Source organism: Castanea sativa, chromosome 3 (assembly GCF_040712315.1).
Source record: "Castanea sativa cultivar Marrone di Chiusa Pesio chromosome 3, ASM4071231v1".
Classification (NCBI taxonomy): Eukaryota; Viridiplantae; Streptophyta; class Magnoliopsida; order Fagales; family Fagaceae; genus Castanea; species Castanea sativa.
Genome location: NC_134015.1, coordinates 10,355,051 through 10,376,047, shown reverse-complemented (window position 1 = coordinate 10,376,047; position 20,997 = coordinate 10,355,051). Strand labels below are relative to the sequence as shown.

The 20,997-nt window shown below is 43.3% G+C and overlaps 1 protein-coding gene across 1 annotated transcript; it reads right to left on the bottom strand.

Annotated features, from left to right (window-relative positions):
- Positions 1–10,666: 10,666 nt before the first annotated feature.
- Positions 10,667–12,622, bottom strand: LOC142628492 (uncharacterized). The gene has a single exon (XM_075802578.1). The coding sequence runs from the start codon at positions 12,620–12,622 to the stop codon at positions 10,667–10,669; it is 1,956 nt and encodes a 651-aa protein (XP_075658693.1).
- Positions 12,623–20,997: the final 8,375 nt, after the last annotated feature.

The following is a 20,997-nucleotide window of genomic DNA, read 5'->3' as shown; positions in this document are numbered from 1 at the left end:
GCCTTTTGGGCCGTGTTAAGGAAGGCCGACCTGATCTTGGGTTTAGAAATTGTTAGTACTATGGGTCGGCCCATACGCCAAGGGTCCGAGGATCCAGCCGAGGGTGACCTTATCCTCGGATGAACACCGAAGAACTCGGGATTTCATAGTAAAGATTAGGGGATGACATGGTTAAGGCCAATGGTTAAAAGGGGGAAACCCTAGAACGCCCCAGAAGTACCAATGTTGAAGAAATGTCAAAGATAAAGGCTGCTACCTCCACATTAAAGACCCTGCACTTACCCCCCTGGCCGCATTTATGGGGAAGTGACACCTGAACAGTAGAAGAGAAACTTCTGGTTACTATTCAAAGGCACTGAGAAGGGAAATATCTAGGCTAAGGGGGAGGTGGGGCAACACGTGTACAAAGTGTTCAAAAGATGAGTATTTAAGGAGGAACCTGGAATAGAAAGAGGGAGACTTTTTGTAATCTAAGAAAAGAAAAGAGAGAAGGAGAAAGATATAATATAAGAACAGCCCTTGGCTTACGTCCGAGGAGGCCAATTTGTGATATTCCTTGTTGTTTCCAAGTACTTGCAATCCTTATTTTGTTATTTAATCCCCATATACTCCTAACCTGGGTTTCAAGCCCACACTCTACAAATTCATATTGTTTAAGGCTCATTGGGCCTGGGCCCATAACTGTTCTTGGGGCCAGGTGCATTTGTGCACTTACAATTGGCGCCGTCTGTGGGAAGTCTAGTCTAGGAGAGGTAGGGATATTATGGCAGGCTTAGGCTCTCACCATGCAGAGTCACAAGGATCACAACCGGAAGATCATTTCGAACGTCTTGAACATCGTAGGGATCGTGAGGGAAGCGTCCATACAGAATACCCAGGGGCTAGCCATACTCATGGAGGGAGTAGCACTACCCGTGATGAGGGTTCTAAATCCATGTAGAAGGAAATCAATCGTTTGAAGAGGAGGTTACGCCGCGCCAAACGTAAGGTTTCCCCGTCCTCGTCTAGTTCTTCCTCAGAGAGAGATAGGGGACCTGGCTACAGTTCAAGGTCATGTTCCCCCACCAGCGCAACATCCTCCGGTGAGGAGGACGACCAGCTAACCCGCAGACGTAAGAAGCCTCGTTCTAGGGGCTTAGGCAACGATACCATGAGTAGGGCGTTGCACCAGCTCTCTAGATCTCCGTTTTCACGGAGGATTGAGAGGGGGAGGCTTCCCAGGAGGTTCACCCAGCCCCACCTTTACCATATATAATGGCCGGACTGATCCGGTGGAGCACGTGAGTCACTTCAACCGTAGGATGGCGATTGCACTCTCACAACGAGACTTTGATGTGTAAAGTCTTCCCCTCTAGCTTGGGACCTGTGGCTATGAGATGGTTTAACGGTCTCAAATCAGGATCCGTAGGCTCATTTGGGGAGCTAACTAGGGCATTTGCTTCGCGGTTCATTACGTGTAGCAGAGTCCTTCGGCCATTGGACTCGTTGCTATCCATGGCCATGAAGGAAGGGGAGACGCTGAAAGCATACTCCGACCGATACTGGGAGATGTTCAATGAAATAGACGGCGACTTTGATGAGGTGGCGCTTAATACCTTTAAGGTGGGTCTCCCTACTGACCACGACCTAAGAAAGTCCTTGACGAAAAAGCCTGTCCGCAGCGTACGCCGTCTTATGGATCGTATTGATGAATATAAAAGGGTAGAGGAAGACCAGCAGCAGGGAAAAGGAAAGGAGAAGGTTATCCCACAGGAGAGAAGGGATTTCAGTCGGATGTGATATCACAACAATAAGCCGAGGAAGGATTACTTTCGGACAATCCGGCTCAAGACCTTCGAAGCCGTAAATATTGTGTTCCGAGAACCGGTGCATCGATTATTAGAAAAGGTTCGTAAGGAGCCCTTCTTCGGATGGCCGGCAGATGGCAGGGACCCCGCGAGAAGAAATCAAACCTTTTCTCGCAGCATCATCGGGATGTGGGTCACACTACCGAGAATCGTCGGACCCTCGTGGAACCATCTAGAGCGCTCGTCGGTGAGGGAAAGTTAAAGCGAAGCACTTGTGTCGGCCCACCGGGCAAGGGTCGGTCAAGTCGGGTCAAACAACCAGGAGGAACAGTTCATCTCGGCCAAGATCGGGAACAATTAATGTTATCTTCGCTGCACGGTAGGACCGGCTCGGGTCCCACTAGGGTGATGGCGGTTTCCCATCCGCGTGCCGAGGATGTAGGTAGCGGGCCGAAGAGATTAAAGTGTACTTTACCCGTCTTGGGTTTATCCGAGGAGGATAAAGTAGGGACTATCCAGCCCCATGACGATGCTCTTGTGGTTACCCTCAGATAGGGAACTATGATGTGAGGAGGGTGATGATAGATCGTGGCAGCGTGCGTATATCATGTACCCCGATCTATTTAAAGGGCTAAGATTGGAGTTGGAAGATTTAACCCTTACGACTCCCACTTATAAGCTTCGAAGGAAGGGCCGTTGTGCCGAAGGGACAGTCCGTTTACCCGTTCAATCCGGCACGAAACGGTTGAGGTAGATTCTCATTGTGGTTGACGCGTACTCCTCCATATACGGCCATCCTCGCCAGGCCATGGCTGCACGCTTTGGGGAGCTGTCTCTCCTCTACCTTACATGTTAAGGTGAAATTCCCTCGGGGAGCATGTTGAGGAAATCCTCGGCGCCAGGGTAGTGGCTAGGCGGTGCATATCGGGCAGCGGTGCTTCGTCGTGGAAATTGAGTCATCAACCTTGCCCAACCGTAAGTCATAGCAATTACTCACAGCTCTGAGGCATCCGGAGCGATGACAGGAGACGAGGCAAGCTTTGTGAGGAGTTAGAGAAGTTTATAATAACGTGACGATCTGCAGAGGTTCTTTCAAGTTGGCATACTTTTGCCACACCAAGAGAAGATGGAGTTGTTGAAGTTTCGAAGGATAATTTGGATGTCTTTGCGTGGGACCCCTATGAGGCTCCGTGCGTAGATCCGAACTTTATTTGTCATCGCTTAAACGTCAATCCTCGCCATTGCTCGAGGGAGGCGGCCACCTCGGCGATCTTCCCGAGAACATTCGAGGCCGTGAAGGAAGAGGTTCTTAAACTCAAAAGGGCGGGGGCTATCAAAGAAGTTTTCTACCCCGAATGGTTGGCTCATCCTGTTGTTAAGAAGAAGAACGGAAAATGGAGAGTATGTGTGGACTTTATCGATCCGAACAAGGCCTGTCCTAAAGATTCGTTCCAATGCCACGGATTGATCAACGGTAGATGCTCTTGTTGGACATCCTCGGATGAGTTTCTTGGACGCCTTCCGGGGTTACCACCAAATTCCTTGGCGCTAGAGGATCGGGAGAAGATTTGCTTTCATTTTCCGGCCAAGGGAACTATCATTATAAGGTTATGCCATTTGGATTAAAAAATGTCAGGGCTACTTATCAAAGAATGATGACCGAATGTTTGAACGGCAAAGAATCGGGGAAAAACATCGAAGTATACGTGGATGATATGGTGGTGAAGAGTAAGACAGTACCTTCACACATGACAGATCTGGCCGACACCTTCCAGATGCTAAGGAAGTATAAGTTGCGCCTTAACGCCTCCAAGTGTTCTTTTGGCGTGGGATCCGGAAATTTCTTGGGATATATGATTACTCATAGGGGCATAGAGGTAAATCCAGTGCAGGTTAAGGCTATTCAGAATTTGCAGCCGCCTAGGAACCCAAAAGAGATTCAGAAATTGACTGGAATGATTGCTGCGTTGAATAGATTTATTTCTCGGTCAGCTCACCGGTGTCGTCCTTTCTTTCAGTTGTTGCACAAGTGGAAAGGGTTTCAATGGACTAAGGCCTGCGAGTTAGCTTTCCAACAGCTTAAGCAATATCTTTCTCGGCCACCTATTTTATCTCGCCCTGACTCAGGGTTATTGGTGGCCCAATATGCAGAGAGAGGCTCAGGACTATGCCAGAAAATGTGATCAATGTCAGAGGTTCGCCCCTAATATCCACCAACCTGGAGGGGTTCTTAACCCTCTCTCCAGCCCTTGGCCTTTCGCACAATGAGGCTTGGACATTGTAGGGCCATTTCCGAGAGCTGCTGGCAACAAAAGATGGCTGCTCGTGGGAACAGACTACTTCGCTAAATGGGTTGAAGCTGAGCCCTTAGCCAATATACGAGATGTTGATTCCAAGAAATTTATATGGAAAAATATTGTCACTAGATTCGGAATACCATACACACTCATCTCTGATAATGGTGTCCAGTTCGATAGTAGGGCTTTTAGGAAGTATTGTGGCGACATGGGTATCATAAACAGATATTCCACCCCAGTTTACCCTCAAGGAAATGGACAAGCCGAGGCAGTTAACAAGGTCATAGTTAACGGGCTCAAGAAGAGGTTGGACGATGCGAAAGGCAGATGGGTAGAAGAGCTCCCTCATGTCCTGTGGACGTATCGGACCACACCGCGCAGGTCCACTGGAGAAACGCCATTCTCTATGACGTATGGCGCCGAGGCGGTGATACCATTGGAATCTGGTTTTCCTACTCTAAAGACAAGTTCTTTTAGCCTAGAGAATAACAAGGGACTTCTAGAGAAAGATCTTGATTTACTTGAGGAACGACGTGAGGCAGCTATGGTCCAAATGGCTTATTATCAGCAGAAGCTAAAACGAGGATATGATGCCCATGTGAAGCTAAGACCACTTGCACCTGGTGATCTTGTATTAAGGAAAGTTGTAGGCACTTCTAAGAACCGAGCTTGGGGTAAGCTGGGACCTAACTGGGAAGGCCCCTATCGCATTGTTTCAGTAGCAGGCATAGAGTCATATAGGCTAGCTGATCTAAACGAACGGATTGTACCACGTCCATGGAATGTAAATAATCTTAGAAGGTATTATTATTAATAAAATGAGCTTTTGTCAGTTTGTATTTCAAAGTTATGAGTAGCTCTGACGCTCGCAGTTACAATTTTAAGAATCAAACAGAAACTTGGTTAAGTGCAGTCCTCGGACCACAAACCTTGTGGAAATTGATGTCTTGTCATTTGTTAAACAGAACCTTAGTTATGTCGGGTCTTCGGACCTCCTACTTTGGAAAAATTAACATTTGAAGTTACAATTTTAAGAATCAAACAGAAACTTGGTTAAGTGCAGTCCTCGGACCACAAACCTTGTGGAAATTGATGTCTTGTCATTTGTTAAACAGAACCTTAGTTATGTCGGGTCTTCGGACCTCCTACTTTGGGAAAATTAACATTTGAAGTTACAATTTTAAGAATCAAACCCAAACAACGATAAGTGCAGTCCTCGGACCACAAACCTTGTGGAAATTGATGTCTTGTCATTTGTTAAACAGAACCTTAGTTATGTCGGGTCTTCGGACCTCCTACTTTGGGAAAATTAACATTTGAAGTTACAATTTTAAGAATCAAACGGAAACTTGGTTAAGTGCAGTCCTCGGACCACAAACCTTGTGGAAATTGATGTCTTGTCATTTGTTAAACAGAACCTTAGTTATGTCGGGTCTTCGGACCTCCTACTTTGGGAAAATTAACATTTGAAGTTACAATTTTAAGAATCAAACAGAAACTTGGTTAAGTGCAGTCCTCGGACCACAAACCTTGTGGAAATTGATGTCTTGTCATTTGTTAAACAGAACCTTAGTTATGTCGGGTCTTCGGACCTCCTACTTTGGGAAAATTAACATTTGAAGTTACAATTTTAAGAATCAAACGAAACTTGGTTAAGTGCAGTCCTCGGACCACAAACCTTGTGGAAATTGATGTCTTGTCATTTGTTAAACAGAACCTTAGTTATGTCGGGTCTTCGGACCTCCTACTTTGGGAAAATTAACATTTGAAGTTACAATTTTTAGAATCAAACAGAAACTTGGTTAAGTGCAGTCCTTGGACCACAAACCTTGTGGAAATTGATGCCTTGTCATTTGTTAAACAGAACCTTAGTTATGTCGGGTCTTCGGACCTCCTACTTTGGGAAAATTAACATTTGAAGTTACAATTTTAAGAATCAAACAGAAACTTGGTTAAGTGTAGTCCTCGGACCACAAACCTTGTGGAAATTGATGTCTTGTCATTTGTTAAACAGAACCTTAGTTATGTCGGGTCTTCGGACCTCCTACTTTGGGAAAATTAACATTTGAAGTTACAATTTTTAGAATCAAACAGAAACTTGGTTAAGTGCGGTCCTCGGACCACAAACCTTGTAGAAATTGATGTCTTGTCATTTGTTAAACAGAACCTTAGTTATGTCGGGTCTTCGGACCTCCTACTTTGGGAAAATTAACATTTGAAGTTACAATTTTAAGAATCAAACAGAACCTCAGTTATGTTGGGTCTTCGGACCTCCTGCTTTGGGGAATTTTACTTTTGAAGTTATAACCTTTAAGAGTCAAACGGAGAATTGATTAAATCTTATCTTCTGACCACAACTTTTATCAAAGTCATTCTCTTATTATGTCTGGATGTTAATGCGTTACTGTTTCCTAACTCGGATCTTACATCTTACTAGAAACAAAGCTATGTATTACAAGGGTTTAATCGTTATATGAGGCCCTCTGTTCTTCTTAATCGAGGCATTATTCAAATATATTAACCATGTCACCTTTTATTGAATCTTTAATAATATACGCGTGATTATGTGGAAGTTATGATTGTGCAATCCTTGGAGTTAGATTTGTGTACTCTGAGAAACTTTTGCTATGACTTAATGGGAAGCTTTTGTAATAAGTACAAAAAGAATAAAGTAAAAATAGATATAACCCAAGTAAAAAGCAAACGAAATTGTTCTTCATTAATCTGTTAAATGTACATTACATATATAATTCAAAAATGGAAAAAGAGAAGCCCTAAGCTAAAGTCCTAAACTTGTGGAGGAGGATCTTGCAGAGAGGTACTGGTGCCCTCGGTCTTTCTCAACTCCAGCTCAAAGGGAGTCAAGACTTGCTTTCCCTTATCTGCTGTCTTCATTGAAAGGACGTTGGGTTCTGTTGTCTGGCTCAAGTCCTTCTCCGCATCTTCTCCTCCTTCCTTCTCTTTGTGGGAACCAGAAGGTTCTGTAGGATTAGGAATCTGCTGTGTGACCACCGGAAGAAGAGCAGGAAGAATTGTCTCGGGGGTAGGAGTTGCAGCAGGAGCCTCTTCAATCTCCTGTATTTCCAGAGGAAGCCAAACGTTCTCGGATTTCCTCAGATCCGAAGATGGAGGAACTCCTGCTACGTTTAAAGCTTCCCCCCATACTTTTTGACAGTATTCCCGGCATAAAGCCGCAAATTCCTCTGTCAGCTGCTCCTCTGTGGTTGCTACCCCTTCATCGAAACTTGCCTGCTTGGCAGCTTGAAGAGAGAGTTGGAAGGAGCTGGCTTCTTCCTTCATCAACGCCAGTTGCTTTTTCAGATCCGAGCACTCCCTTTGAGCTTGGGAGAGCTCTTCATCTCTTTCACGAAGGAGCTTGCGCTGTCCTTCTATCTGGGTCTTCAAGTTTGACTCGACCCCATTTTTCTCTCTCCTCAGATCAGCCACCTCCGAGGTCAGCTTCTCATTCTCAGCAAGGGCTGTGCCTAAGGACTTCTCAATTTCCATCCTGATTTCGAGCTCAGTTCTGGCTATTTTTCGAGTGTCTTCAATAAACTTCTCAGCTACGAAGACCTCTTGAATAGCCTGTAATAAAGTATGATGGAGTTAGGAACAGTAAAAAACAAACTTACTTATAAATATTGTTAAAGGGAGAAACACTTACCAGCACTAAGTCTCTTTTTAGGGAGAGGAATAGTTGTGGCTGGCCCATTTTTTCCAAGGTCTCCATGTCCTTGGGCAGCAGGAGAGGGCGTTCCAGGACTTCGGCCAGGTGGTGGGCATGGCCTTGTTGAACCGCCCTTATACTAGATTGGCAGGAGATGGGTGCGCCGTCCAGTCTTAGATCGGGGGACCAGGTGGTCGGTGCTCGGCGCACTTCAGCCTCGTCCCTGAATTCCCCGATTTCAACCGAGCAGGCCCTACCCTTGCCCTTGTCCACCTTCTGCTGCTGGGCCGGTGGGAGTTGTTGTCGTGGTTTCTTGGGGTCTTTATTAGTCGTACCCTCGTTATCCCCCTTCCTCTTCTTCTTTGGATCCTCGGCTGGAAGTTTTGGCTCAGCTGGAGGGGGGGGGAGGTGGTAAGGATGGGGGAACTTGGGACGTCCCCTTCTTTTTCTCTGCCACTTTAGCAGCCCTATTGGTGAGGAGACCCTCCATTCTTCCCATGTCTTCTTCAAATTCGTCCTCGGGAAGGGCAACCACAAACCCTGCAATTCCAGAAGCCTCGGTGGCTTCTTCCTCCTCGTCGGAAAGTATCACAAACTGGTTCCCGCGAGGTCTCTCGGTGTCTTCGAGACGGAATTGATCTATCTCGTCGTCAAGTGTGTGTGAAGAAGACACCTGCTCTTCTGGAACGACAGTTGCTTGTGAGTGCACAGCAAGGGGGACTGCTGCTATTGGCCGGTTGTACAAAATGGTGTTAGGAGCGTCCGGGAGGTCGCGGTCGTCCAAAAAGTGGGGCCGAGCTACGTTTATCTTCCTTCGTCTTCGGTCGCCCGCAATTATGGCGTTCTCTATCTCCTGGAAGTCTTTGGAAAGGGGGGTGTACCCTAGAATAAGGTGAGCAGCCCGGAGTTGTAGGTCTTCACTAACGAACACCTCGGAGCGAAGTACTCGGTTTAGATCTGCGATGTTACAGTGACTCAGGCGAGGACGCACGTGCTGTTTATCTGCAAAAAAACGTCAAAACAAACAAACTTGGTCAGATTCACACAAATGTTTAACAAATTTAAGTAAGTACGAATACGTATTTCTGTGTGTGTTAGAAGAAGTTGTGTTATGGGGAGATTAATCCTACGGCATCGCACCTGGATCCCCCCACTGAACTGGGCAGTGGAGGCCGTCGTGCCAGTTCCCAGACACGATCAAGTAGTCGTCCTTCATGCCTTTGTTTGACTTGGGCAGACAGGAGATTAGCCTAACGGTGCTGGACCGAGACTTAATATAATAACCTACCTTAGAAAGTTTATGGGACTCATATAGGAACACGACATCGTGCCATGTGAGGTTTAAACCCATCTGTTCGTTTAGAGCATCTACACTACCCAACACTCTAAAAACGTTTGGGAGGCATTGATCGGGACACAACCGATGGTTGCGAAGGTACTCCCTAGTTACAGGTTTCATAGGAAGGGTCATTCCACCCTCTATAAAGGCTATCATAGGAATGATAACCTCTCCCTCCTTCTTAGAACCTGCCACGGCTGTCGCCGGGCAATATTCTAACCCTACGTCGCTGGGAATACGGTATTTGGCTCTAAAGCCTTCCATCCCAGCGGCGGTATCAACTAGACACTTGAATTTTCCCATTACAGAGGAACGATAGACTAAACTCTAAGAGGGATAATGTTTGTGGTGATAGCCGAGGACAAATATCAGGGAGAAAAAGGTTAAGAATAGGAGCAAGAACTTACAAGGTTGAAGGAGTGCAAATTTCCACGGTTTTCTGCAAGTAAGGTATGATGGCTGATGTCTTGATGGGATTACCCCCTGAGGAATTAAATGAAGGCGCAGGTTCCCGAAGCGTCACGACGTGCGAAAAGGCGGCCTCGAAATTATATTTGTCCCGCCCAAAATTTCGTGGAGTGATGAGGGCCGTTGGATGTCCATCTCACCGTTGAACGTGAGGGACAAAATGTAACTGGCAGTAATAAATACGCGCGTTGTTCAAAATAAAACCGCCAAATGGCATATTCTGGGACGCGAAACGATTTCCACACGTGCCACTATTCGTAAAGTGAGTAGAGTAGGTTCTCGTCGGATCAAAACCCTATTTTTCTCCTCGGACGTTGAAAATTAGAGTTTTGAGGGGCTATTGTGTGGGGCAAAAAGATCCTGATGGGAACGTGGGCCTTTTGGGCCGTGTTAAGGAAGGCCGACCTGATCCTGGGTTTAGAAATTGTTAGTATTATGGGTCGGCCCATACGCCGAGGTCCGAGGATCCAGCCGAGGGTGACCTTATCCTCGGATGAACACCGAAGAACTCGGGATTTCATAGTAAAGATTAGGGGATGACGTGGTTAAGGCCAATGGTTAAAAGGGGGAAACCCTAGAACGCCCCAGAAGTACCAATGTTGAAGAAATGTCAAAGATAAAGGCTGTTACCTCCACATTAAAGACCCTGCACCTACCACCCTGGCCGCATTTATGGGGAAGTGACACCTGAACAGTAGAAGAGAAACTTCTGGTTACTATTCAAAGGCACTAAGAAGGGAAATATCTAGGCTAAGGGGGAGGTGGGGCAACACGTGTACAAAGTGTTCAAAAGAGGAGTATTTAAGGAGGAACCTGGAATAGAAAGAGGGAGACTTTTTGTAATCTAAGAAAAGAAAAGAGAGAAGGAGAAAGATATAATATAAGAACAGCCCTTGGCTTACGTCCGAGGAGGCCAATTTGCGATATTCCTTGTTGTTTCCAAGTACTTGCAATCCTTATTTTGTTATTTAATCCCCATATACTCCTAACCTGGGTTTCAAGCCCACACTCTACAAATTCATATTGTTTAAGGCTCATTGGGCCTGGGCCCATAACTGTTCTTGGGGCCAGGTGCATTTGTGCACTTACACTGGATATACTAATTGAGTCATTTACCAACAATCAGCTTTGCTCTGAAACGGTTCTCAACCCAAGCCTCTCTCAAGCCAAACTGAGCCATCAATAGCCAAACAAAAGTAAGAAGCTCACCACCTTTACTTAGTTGTTGGATATGGGCATTTCCTCTGCTACGACTAGCAGCATAAGACATCAATTCCACCCACACTTTGCTCGTTACCTTCCATTTCTCAGTGTCCAATTTGTTCATCTCTTTTGCTAACATGCTTGCATCAAACAGTACAGACTTGGATCGATTTCCCTTCACTTGAACAGGTTTGAGTTCTGTTTCCACGTTAAGAATACTTTCAAAGGGTTCTTCTTGTTTTTTCAGTTCACGTTGTCGTTGGCTAAAGAATCTTTGCGCTTCCGCCCAGGTATCAGTGAACCTTTGTTTCGCAATGCCTGACACTTCAGACATCAAACTTGGCTGCTGATATAAAAGATATATCATGTAATCTGAGAGGCAATTACTCAACTCACGATCATTACAATAGTCACAAGACTTACAATCCGAATGCCTGTCACCAAGTGGATCGGGGTTATAGCAGAGTTCAGTAGCAATGTGCCACAATAGAAGGCTTTCATCATAAGCAACATCCTTGACATAAGGCATTAATTCACTGCAATTGAAGCCATTGGGGAAGTCAACATTCTCCAGAACCCATTCACCTCTAGCTGAGATTATTCTCTTGGCTTCTTCTGGATCTTCTGCATCTCTAGATTTTCCTTTTAGCTCTTTGAAGATAAATTCCCATAGGATCTTAGTTAATGGCTTAGAGGACACAGATATCATCAGAAAAATGTCATTTTTCTTATGATCTATAAAATCCTTAATGTGCAAATATTTGAGTATGCTTGTGATATTATTGTTGCTTTCTGCTTCATACATCCCTTTTGACCTTTGTTTCCAGCAATACTTTATGAAGTTGAATTGTGAGAGTTTTTCAGACCACCTTCTATATCTTAGTGTTTCCCACTCTAATTTCTTGGACTTGGAGACATCAGCACTTTGCTTCCACCTTGGCTTCTTAAGATCAAGGAACTTGTCGAAGATTTTGGACAGGAGGGAATTTTTCTGAGACTTTGTTAGAGTAGCAATAGCCCAATCAGAGAACACCCATAGGAGGAGAGTTACCATATTCAGGCCTAAAACACCAAAGAACAAGGTATAGCTCACTTTAACATCGATCCTCTGGAAACCTCGTTTCTCTTCTTTGTAGAAAAGTGACAAGGCTGCCACAACTAACCCGATGGATGTACACTGAGATAAAATTCCTACCTTGGAGGTTGCCACCGCCACCTTGGTATGGATTAGATCATAAAAGAAGTTGAGTTCGATCTCTAATATTCTCAATGTATCTTCTGCATCTATTTCAGAGAAGAACTCTCGACTCTCCTTATGCTCACGAGAGCTGAACATGAGATTGACAATGAGTCCCTTGTACATATTTGACAAGCCATAAGCATACTGCACCAACTGAATGTTGGTCAACTTCATTAGCTTTTTTGGATTAAGGAATTTTCCCACCTGGGATACTCTGCCTTCTTCGTCTTCAAGACATTCAAATTTTGTAGGAAGTCCCATCTCTTTAAACGTGGAGTATGCTCTCATTAATTTCTCATAATTGGGTCCCGGGTTCGGTTCTTTAAGTACGGATATTCCAAAACTTTCCGAACTTGCAAGATACAACGCAACTGTCCGCTCAGCATACTTGATGGTTCCAGCAAGGAGGAGGAGAAGTGTTGGGATCCATAGTCTGTTTTGGTGAATTGTTTGAATAAACACAAAACCAGTGGTGGAGAGTTGGAAAATGAGCCAAATCAAGTGCCTGAGCCACAATTCATTATCCTGCACAGCGAAAGAAGTTATTCTGTCCTGCCCACCAACCAGTAATAAAAGGAAGGGTGCCCACAACACCAGAAGAAGACCAGTATCATCATCCATTTTGTCATGCCTAGAAGTATATTTCTCTTCACTGTCAAAAACTAGTCCAACAGCAAAGCTAGCAGCCCAGTCAGCCAGAAGGTAAGCTGTCCAGATTATGAAAGTTACCCATTTGTATGCTGTTTTCTTTCTCAGGGATGCAGTAAAAAGCAAAAAAAAAAATTGAAGAAAGAGGCTAAGGAGAACAAAGCTCCTGATATTCCATTTCTCCCATAATTTCTTGATGTCTTTATAGAAAAGGATTATATTCTCCTTGTGGTCATTTCCCTGTAAAGCAATCTTTGTTATTGCCCTCCACAAAACTAACTTATAAATAAATTATTGTCAAAGTTTGTAGCACGATCTACAAATGCAAATTTTGTTAGTTTATATCTAATATCTAAAAAATTAGAATACATTTTTAGATATACAAATGCAAAATTTTGTAGCACGATATACAAATGCAGAGTTTCTAAGTGCATTTTTTTAGTATCTAACTAGTAAAAGGGGAAAATTGAGAGAATATTCAATTTACAAAAGTTTAAAGTATCTCACATTATGCCAAATGGTGTAAGTTAAATTGAAAGAATATTTAAATTTTGCACAAATTTATAGTCCTACAACTAAAATCTTCTATTTTATTACTTAACTAAAATTTATTAAAATAATCTAATATAATATATATATATATATATATATATATATATATATTCTATTTTGAAAATATATTCTATTTTGAAAATATATTCTATTGTTTATTTTCAATTATATTAATTAAATTTTATTCTATTCAATTTTTAGTTTTTACCTAATTGGTTCACCACACGATCATGTAGCTAGATCCTTTTTTTAAGAATGTTTTTTTTTTTTTTCAACAATGATCTTTATTTAACAATATTTATCTTTCGTATTTAAATTTTATTCCATGAATTTGTGTAATACTTATGTTATTTTTATTTTTCATCCCTATTTTATTTAAGTTTTTCTAGCAATATTATTGGTATTTTCAAGAATAATTGAAACATATAAAATTTCAAGTTTATATTGTGCAATGTTATTTTGGAGATAAAAATTTAATCATATATAATTTATAATAGTAAGTAAAAACTAAAAATCTCATATTGGTACAAACCTCATCAAACCAAAATTGAGTATCAATACGTTATTAGGCATTCATAGATTCCAAAACATTATGAAGGTATTTGGTAATGTTGTTCTGATAACGTTGTTTGTATTTTTCAGAAAAACGTGTGGGTAAAAAAGTGTGTGAAAATGCGTATAATGTTGTTTAAACACTAAAAACTATTGTTCCAGTTACATTACCAAATAGCCCCTATATTCCCAAGTATCTAAATTCTAGATAGTTGAGTGATTCCCTTCCAAATGGCATAATAGGATAACAAAAACAAAATAAAATTATACTACTTGATAACTCTTTTTCTCAATAATATTTTGTTAAACCCACTATTTGATTAAATGTTTTTTCATTTTATTTTATTTTATATTGCAATAGTTACTGTAAGGACTGGACTTGAGTCCCAAGCCCTAAGGGAAATAGGATCCTGGCCTAAAGAGCCCAATACAATGAATTTATAGATAATGAGCTAAAAAACTAGGCTATGGTGAATCAGATAACAATTATAGTGAACCTAGATGAAAAGAAGAACAAGAATAAGATTGTTTTGCACAAACTAAATCATCCTCGGCACAGTTTGAGGAGACTAAATTTTATATATATGCTTCTTTTGATTTTTGGTTACAAGTATTGCTCCTAATGCTACTGTATTTTTCTCTCTCCTTTCGATCCCCCGTCCTTAGAGGGTTCCTTACATTATATAGCCCCCCTTAAATGATCTTGATCCTCTATTTGTTGACCATCCAGGCCACTACTTGAGTGTCTGTCCCATCAAACACCTTCCTAAACCTCTTGTGAGTTGCGGCAGTCAAGGCAACACTATTTAGGGGTCTTCTCCATGTAAATGCAGCTAGGAGGTTTGGTAGGATGCATTAAATGTGGTAGCATCCACCAACCTTTCAGTCACGTTAGTGTTAACCCCCTTCATAAAGCTTTTTCGGTATGGTACGACCTTCTCTGATGACGTGTTGTTGATGCGACCCTTCAGTTCGAGGTCATGGCCTCCTCGGCAGGATAATAGTCCTCCTCGGCCATGGGTATGACACGTGGCGCAATTACCATATTGGAATTTCTGTACTCCACAATAGCCCCTCAAAACTCCAATTTTTTTCCTTCCATTCGAGGAGAGAAATGGGGTTTTGGGGTTTTGACCTCGTGTAATTAATTTGACATGTTTTTTTGACTCCCATGCATGAGAACGTCGCTTTGCATGTCCTGTAACCGTACCTAACGCTTCGGAGTTCGTAGCGCTTCATTAAATGCACCAGGTGGCGCTCTGTTCCCCACATCCAACAGTGAGATGGAGGTCCTACGGTTGACATTTTTCCTTGAATTTTGGGCGGGATAACTCCCACCCAAATCCACCTTCTATATAAAGCGCCTGGAGAGTTCATTTTTCCTACTTTACAAATCTTCGAACTCTCCAAACTTTCCACACTCCCAAGCTTTCAAGATTTCCCAACTCTTCTAGTTCTCGAGAAGCTCCTGATGCGTCCCTCACCCTTATTCTCGTAAGTTCTTTGTTTTTAGGTTATATTCTCCTTGGCCAGTCTCCTCGGCCTTCCACTTTCTACCTCTTTTTTTTTTTTTTTCTCAAATATCCTCTTCGCTTCTCTTTAGTTCATTTAAATGGGTAGATTCGCTCCCCTTTCTAGTCAATATGGAGGGATTTAGGGCCAAATACCACATCCTCCCGGGAGTTTCCCTATGATATTGTGCTCCGGGGCAGTGGCATATCGATAGGAAGGAGGGAGAGGTCACCATTCCCATGATCGCCTTTATAGAAGGGGGAATGACACTCCTCATGGGTAACGTAACTAGGGATCACATACTTGCCCATAGGTTGTGCCCCCACCAATGCATGCCCAACCTATTTAGGGTCCTGGGTAGTGTAGACGCTCTTAATGTGCACATGGGCTTGAACCTTACCTGGCATGACGTCGTTTGGACGTACGAGCGTCATTTGCTTGCTAACTCGGGATATTACCTTAAGTTTAGATCCTCAGTTGTTAAGCTTGTCTCGTGTCTTCTCAAGTCCAACAAGGGCATGAAGGATGACTATCTAATTGCCTCTAAGGAATGACACGATGATCTTCATTGCCCAACCAAGGAGGAGGAGCCAAGTGGGGTGCCCTAGGTTTAGGTCCTTTGTCATGGGAATTAGTTTTATGATTCTTCTCCATTTTTCTTTCTTTTTGACTAAGTGTTCATTATTCTAATCGTGGTTTTTCTTCTTGATTGTGTTTGCAGATAAAAGATACGTGGCTCCTAACATCAGATTTGTCAACGTTGACGATCTTAACAAGTTGCTCAGAGCCAAGGTGTTTGTGAGTGAAGACAGGCAACTGAGGGCTGTCCACCTCATCCTTGACTTTGTGCCCTTGTCCAATACCTTTCAAGAGGTTTGCAATGCTATTTGAGCAGGCGAACCCTGGCTAGCCCGCATAGACGTCTTGGTGCCCGATTTCTTAGCCTGAGAAGATATCGTGCAAGTGGATTGGCCTTCCTAACGCGCTCCTTTAGAAACAGTGGCTCTGAGGGAAGAGACTTCTTCCTCACAACTATCACTCGAGGAAGAAATTGACCAGTTTTGGCTTAAGGAAGAGAGGAAGAAGCAGGGAGATCCTGTCATCCATATTTTAGACGCCAATGACGAATTTGACAGAGCCTCAGGTGTTCGCACCCCCGACCTTATAGTTTCATGTGTAGATAGTGGCACAGAAGAAGAAAATAAGAAGAAGAAGAAGAAGAAGAAGAAGAAGAAGAAGAAGAAGAAGAAGAAGAAGAAGAAATTGCCCTCCAAAGGAGGAAAGGCTTAAGAGACCTTCTCGCGGATAAGACCAAGGGACAGACGTCGAAAGACGCTTCGGGGTCTTAGCCCTTTCCTGTCCTCCCACCTATTCCTCCTCCTCAAGGTAGCCTGCTCCCTATGCCTAACTTGAAGAAGAAAAGAAAGGAGATGGACGAAACCGAGGAGGGGGAGGTGGTCTGGCAAAAGGAGCCCAAGCAGCAGAAAATGGCCAAGGGCCAAGAGCGGGCTCATTCTGTTGAGAGCAGGGAGGAGCATGACGTGGCCGAGGTGCGCTACCAAAACCTCACTTGGGCCCCTCGGCTGGAGTTGGGTGGGGCTGCCTTTCCCCGGAACTCCACTATCAGGGAGTTCCAGAAAGGGCATGTCTACTACTTGGCTGATGCCCTAGAGCAGCCCCTCCTTTTGCCTAAGGACATGGCTGCATTGAAGAAGATGAGGTAGCCTAACCTTTTTCTATCCCTGAAAAGGGATCTAGCCTTGGCAAGTTCCTCAGCCAATATTACTGACACCTTATCTGGTTATCTCTTCCCACTTTTTCTTTCTTTTACGTAACACACTTGTTTGTCGCTTTTATGCTAGCCATCTAGGAGGTGTTTTCCGCCGAGGAATGGGTGATGGCTGCTCGAAATGAGGCCATGGTTGAGGCCAACCTACGCGCCAATGCCGATAAGGTCTTGGGAGTTGCCGAGCAAAAAAACCAAGAGCTCGCCACAAAGTTGGTAGCTGAGGAGAGGGCATGGAGGAATGTAGAGGCTGGCTTAAGAATGCCCAAGACCAGGTTGAGGATCAACGTAAGAAGCTCTATCACACTGAGATAAAGCTGGCCACAGTAAAGCAGTAGGTCATGGTGCTAAAGGCGGAGTTGGACAAGACCATGGATGTTGCCCACATAATCAAGGAAACAGCAGAGGCCTTGGCGCAGGCCTCTTACAACCTTAGGGTGGTAGAAACCAAGGTTCGCCTGTTAGAGGAGCTTGCTGAGGTCTGCAGGGACTACTGTCAGATGGTGTGGATGGAAGCCCTTAATGTGGAAGGAGTCCCAGCTAGCTCGGAGTGGAGGAAGGCTGAGAATGTGTACTTCCCTTCAGACACCTGTGCAGTTCTAGTTACCTTCCTACCTCTAACTGCCCTTGCGCCCATTCCCCCTGAGCAGCCCTCTGACACCTAGACCTCTCTCCCTCTTCTCGAGGTCTCCACGGGGCCTAGACAAACTGGTGACCAAGACCAGGGGGTTGAGGTGGCCCAGAGCAAGAGGGCTGGTCAGGGTGGCCCTCGGCTAGAAGAGAAGGGCAAGGGCAAGGAGACCGAGTCTTTGTCAAAGGCCAAGGGTCTAGAAGCTACCCTCAAGCCCAAGGAGGTCGCTTCTAAGGCCAAGGAGGTTAAGGCTAAACCAAGGGAGGCTGATCCCAAGTTAAAAGAGGCCGAGGCCAAGTCCAAGGAAGATCCTCCTCCCAAAGCCAAGGCATAGTTTAGGATCCCTTTGTTTTCTTCTTTTGTTATTATAATAGCATCATTTTGTTTTACTTTCCTTTTTTGTAATTTTCTTTCTTCTTGGCAATCTGCCTCTATTCATAATGTAATCATTCCTTTATTCAATGAAAAGACTTTAACTTATATTCTATGAATCTCTCTTTTTGTTCGCTATTTTTATATTTGATACACTATATTTCTTGCTTTGCCCTTTGCTGAGGCTTTAGGTTAATGATGCCTTTAAGGGTGAATACCCTTGTTTTAACAATAGTTAGTGCTGATGATTTGTGGTCCACTCAAATAGAGTAGAGCCATGAAAATGATGAGAAAAATGGCTAAGTGTTAATACTGAAAGCTGTGTAATCAACAGGGGAGGCTTGGGTCCTCAGAAGTAAGCAAAGTACTTAGTAGGAAAAGAGTACCTTATTTTAAGAGTATCTTAATGCACCCTCAGAACACCTTTGCCAAGGCTAAGGGTGAGTCCTTGATTTCATGTGATGATACATATGCTGGAGTTCCATCCTTGGTGGATTCACTAAGTGTTAATTTTCCCAGGGCAGGTGATCTGACAGTTCGCATAAGTAGTAGAGAATGTTAATTTGCCCCAGGCCTGTGGTCTAAGGGACCAGTCACAGCCAAGGTTTTATTTAACACTTAAACAAATAACATAGAATATTAATTTTCCCAAAGTATGTGGTCTGAGGATCTAGGCATAACCAAGGTTCTGTTTAACACTTAAGCAAATATTAAGAAGTATTAATTTACCTAAAGTATGTGGTCCGAGAATCCAGGCATGACCGAGATTCTGTTTAATACTTAGAGAAATAATGAGGAGTATTAATTTACCCAAGGTATGTGGTCCGAGGAGCAAGGCATGATCAATGTTCTGTTTAATACTTAGAGAAATAATGAAGAGTATTAATTTACCCAAGGTATGTGGTCTAAGGAGCCAGACATGACCAATGTTCTGTTTAATACTTAGAGAAATAATGAAGAGTATTAATTTACCTAAAGTATGTGGTTTAAGGAGTTAGACATGACCAATGTTCTGTTTAATACTTAGAGAAATAATTAAGAGTACTAATTTACCCAAGGTATGTGGTCCGAGGGGCTAGGCATGACCAAGGTTCTGTTTAATACTTAGAGAAATAATGAAGAGTATTAATTTACCCAAGGTATGTGGTCCGAGGAGCTAGGCATGACCAAGGTTCTGTTTAATACTTTGAGAAAAAATGAAGTGTATTAATTTACCCAAGGTATGTGGTTCGAGGAGCCAGACATGACCAATGTTCTGTTTAATACTTAGAGAAAAAAATGAAGAGTATTAATTTACCCAAGGTATATGGTTCGAGAAGCCAAGCATGACCAAGGTTTTGTTTAATATTTAGAGAAATAATGAAGAGTATTAATTTACCCAAGGTATGTGGTCTTAGGGGCCAAACATGACCAATGTTCTATTTAATACTTAGAGAAATAATGAGTACAACAAATAATGTCATAAATAGCACACAGCAAAAATACTTTTATTAATAATAATACATTAGCAGGTTATTTACATTCTAGGATCCTGGTACAATTTTTTCGTCTAGATCTTCTAAAAAATACACTCCTATTCCAGCTACTGAGGTGATGTAGTATGATCCTTCCCAATTGGGTCCTAACTTTCCCCATGCTGGGTTTTTGACCGTCCCCAAAACCTTCCACAATACCAAATCTCTAGGGGCTAGTGGCCTTAACTTCACATTTAAGTCATACCTTTGCTTAAGTATTTGCTGATAATATGCCAACTGGACCATGGCATTTTTTCTCCGCTCTTTAATCAGATCCAAGCTTTTTTCTAGTAACCCCTCATTGTTGTTCGGAGTGAAAAAACTTATCCTCAGCGTTGGGAATCCAGTCTCTAGAGGAATCACAGCCTCGACCCCATAAGTTAGGGAAAAATGAGTCTTGCCCTTGGACCTACTAGGGGTGGTTCTATATGTCTAAAGTACATGGGGGCAGTTTTTCCACCCATTTGCCCTTGGCATCATCCAACCTCTTTTTGAGCCCATTTACAGTGACTTTATTCACAGCCTTGGCCTGCCCATTTCCTTAAGGATAAGTAGGAGTTGAATATCTGTTCTTAATGCCCATGTCGCAATAGTATCTCCTAAAAGCATTGCTATCAAATCGAAGCCCATTGTCTGAGATGAGGGTGTGGGGAATCTCGAACCGAGTAATAATATTTTTCCATACGAATCTCTTAGCATCCACATCCTTGATATTTGCCAAAGGCTCAGCTTCAACCCATTTGGTGAAATAATTAGTGCCAACCAAAAACTATTTCCTGTTCCCTACTGCTTTAGGGAAATGTCCCACAATATCCAAGCCCCATTGTGCAAAGGGCTAGGGACTAAAGAGAGGATTGAGAACACCCCTAGGTTGGTGAATTTTTGGGGCAAATCTCTGGCATTGGTCACACTTCTTCACATATTCTTGTGCTTCCCTTTGCATACTTGGCCACCAGTACCCTTGAGTGAGGGCCCTGTGGGATAGAGATTTGCCACCCGTATGACTTTTGCAAATCCCTTTGTGCAGTTCTTCTAGGAGGGCTTCTACTACCTTGGGATATACACACAGCAAGTAAGGCCCAGAGAAAAAGCGTTTATACAAGTCTTGGTCCTCAGATAACCAAAAATAAGGAGCTTTTCTTCACACCTTATCAGCCTCTCCTTTCTCCCTAGGTAAGATGTCATTTTTTAGGAACATAACAATAGGATCCATCCAATCGGGTCTCACCCTAATCTGATGAACCTGAACTGCATCCTTCTTTACCTCGGTAGGTTTACACAAATTTTCAACCAGGATGACCTGAGGAAAACTTTGAGCCAAGGAGGTTGCAAGCGTGGCAAGGGAATTTGCATGAGTATTCCTGCTTCTAGGGATTTGCTGCAAGGATAAGGATTTGAATCTTGATCATAAATGTTTGACCTAACTTAA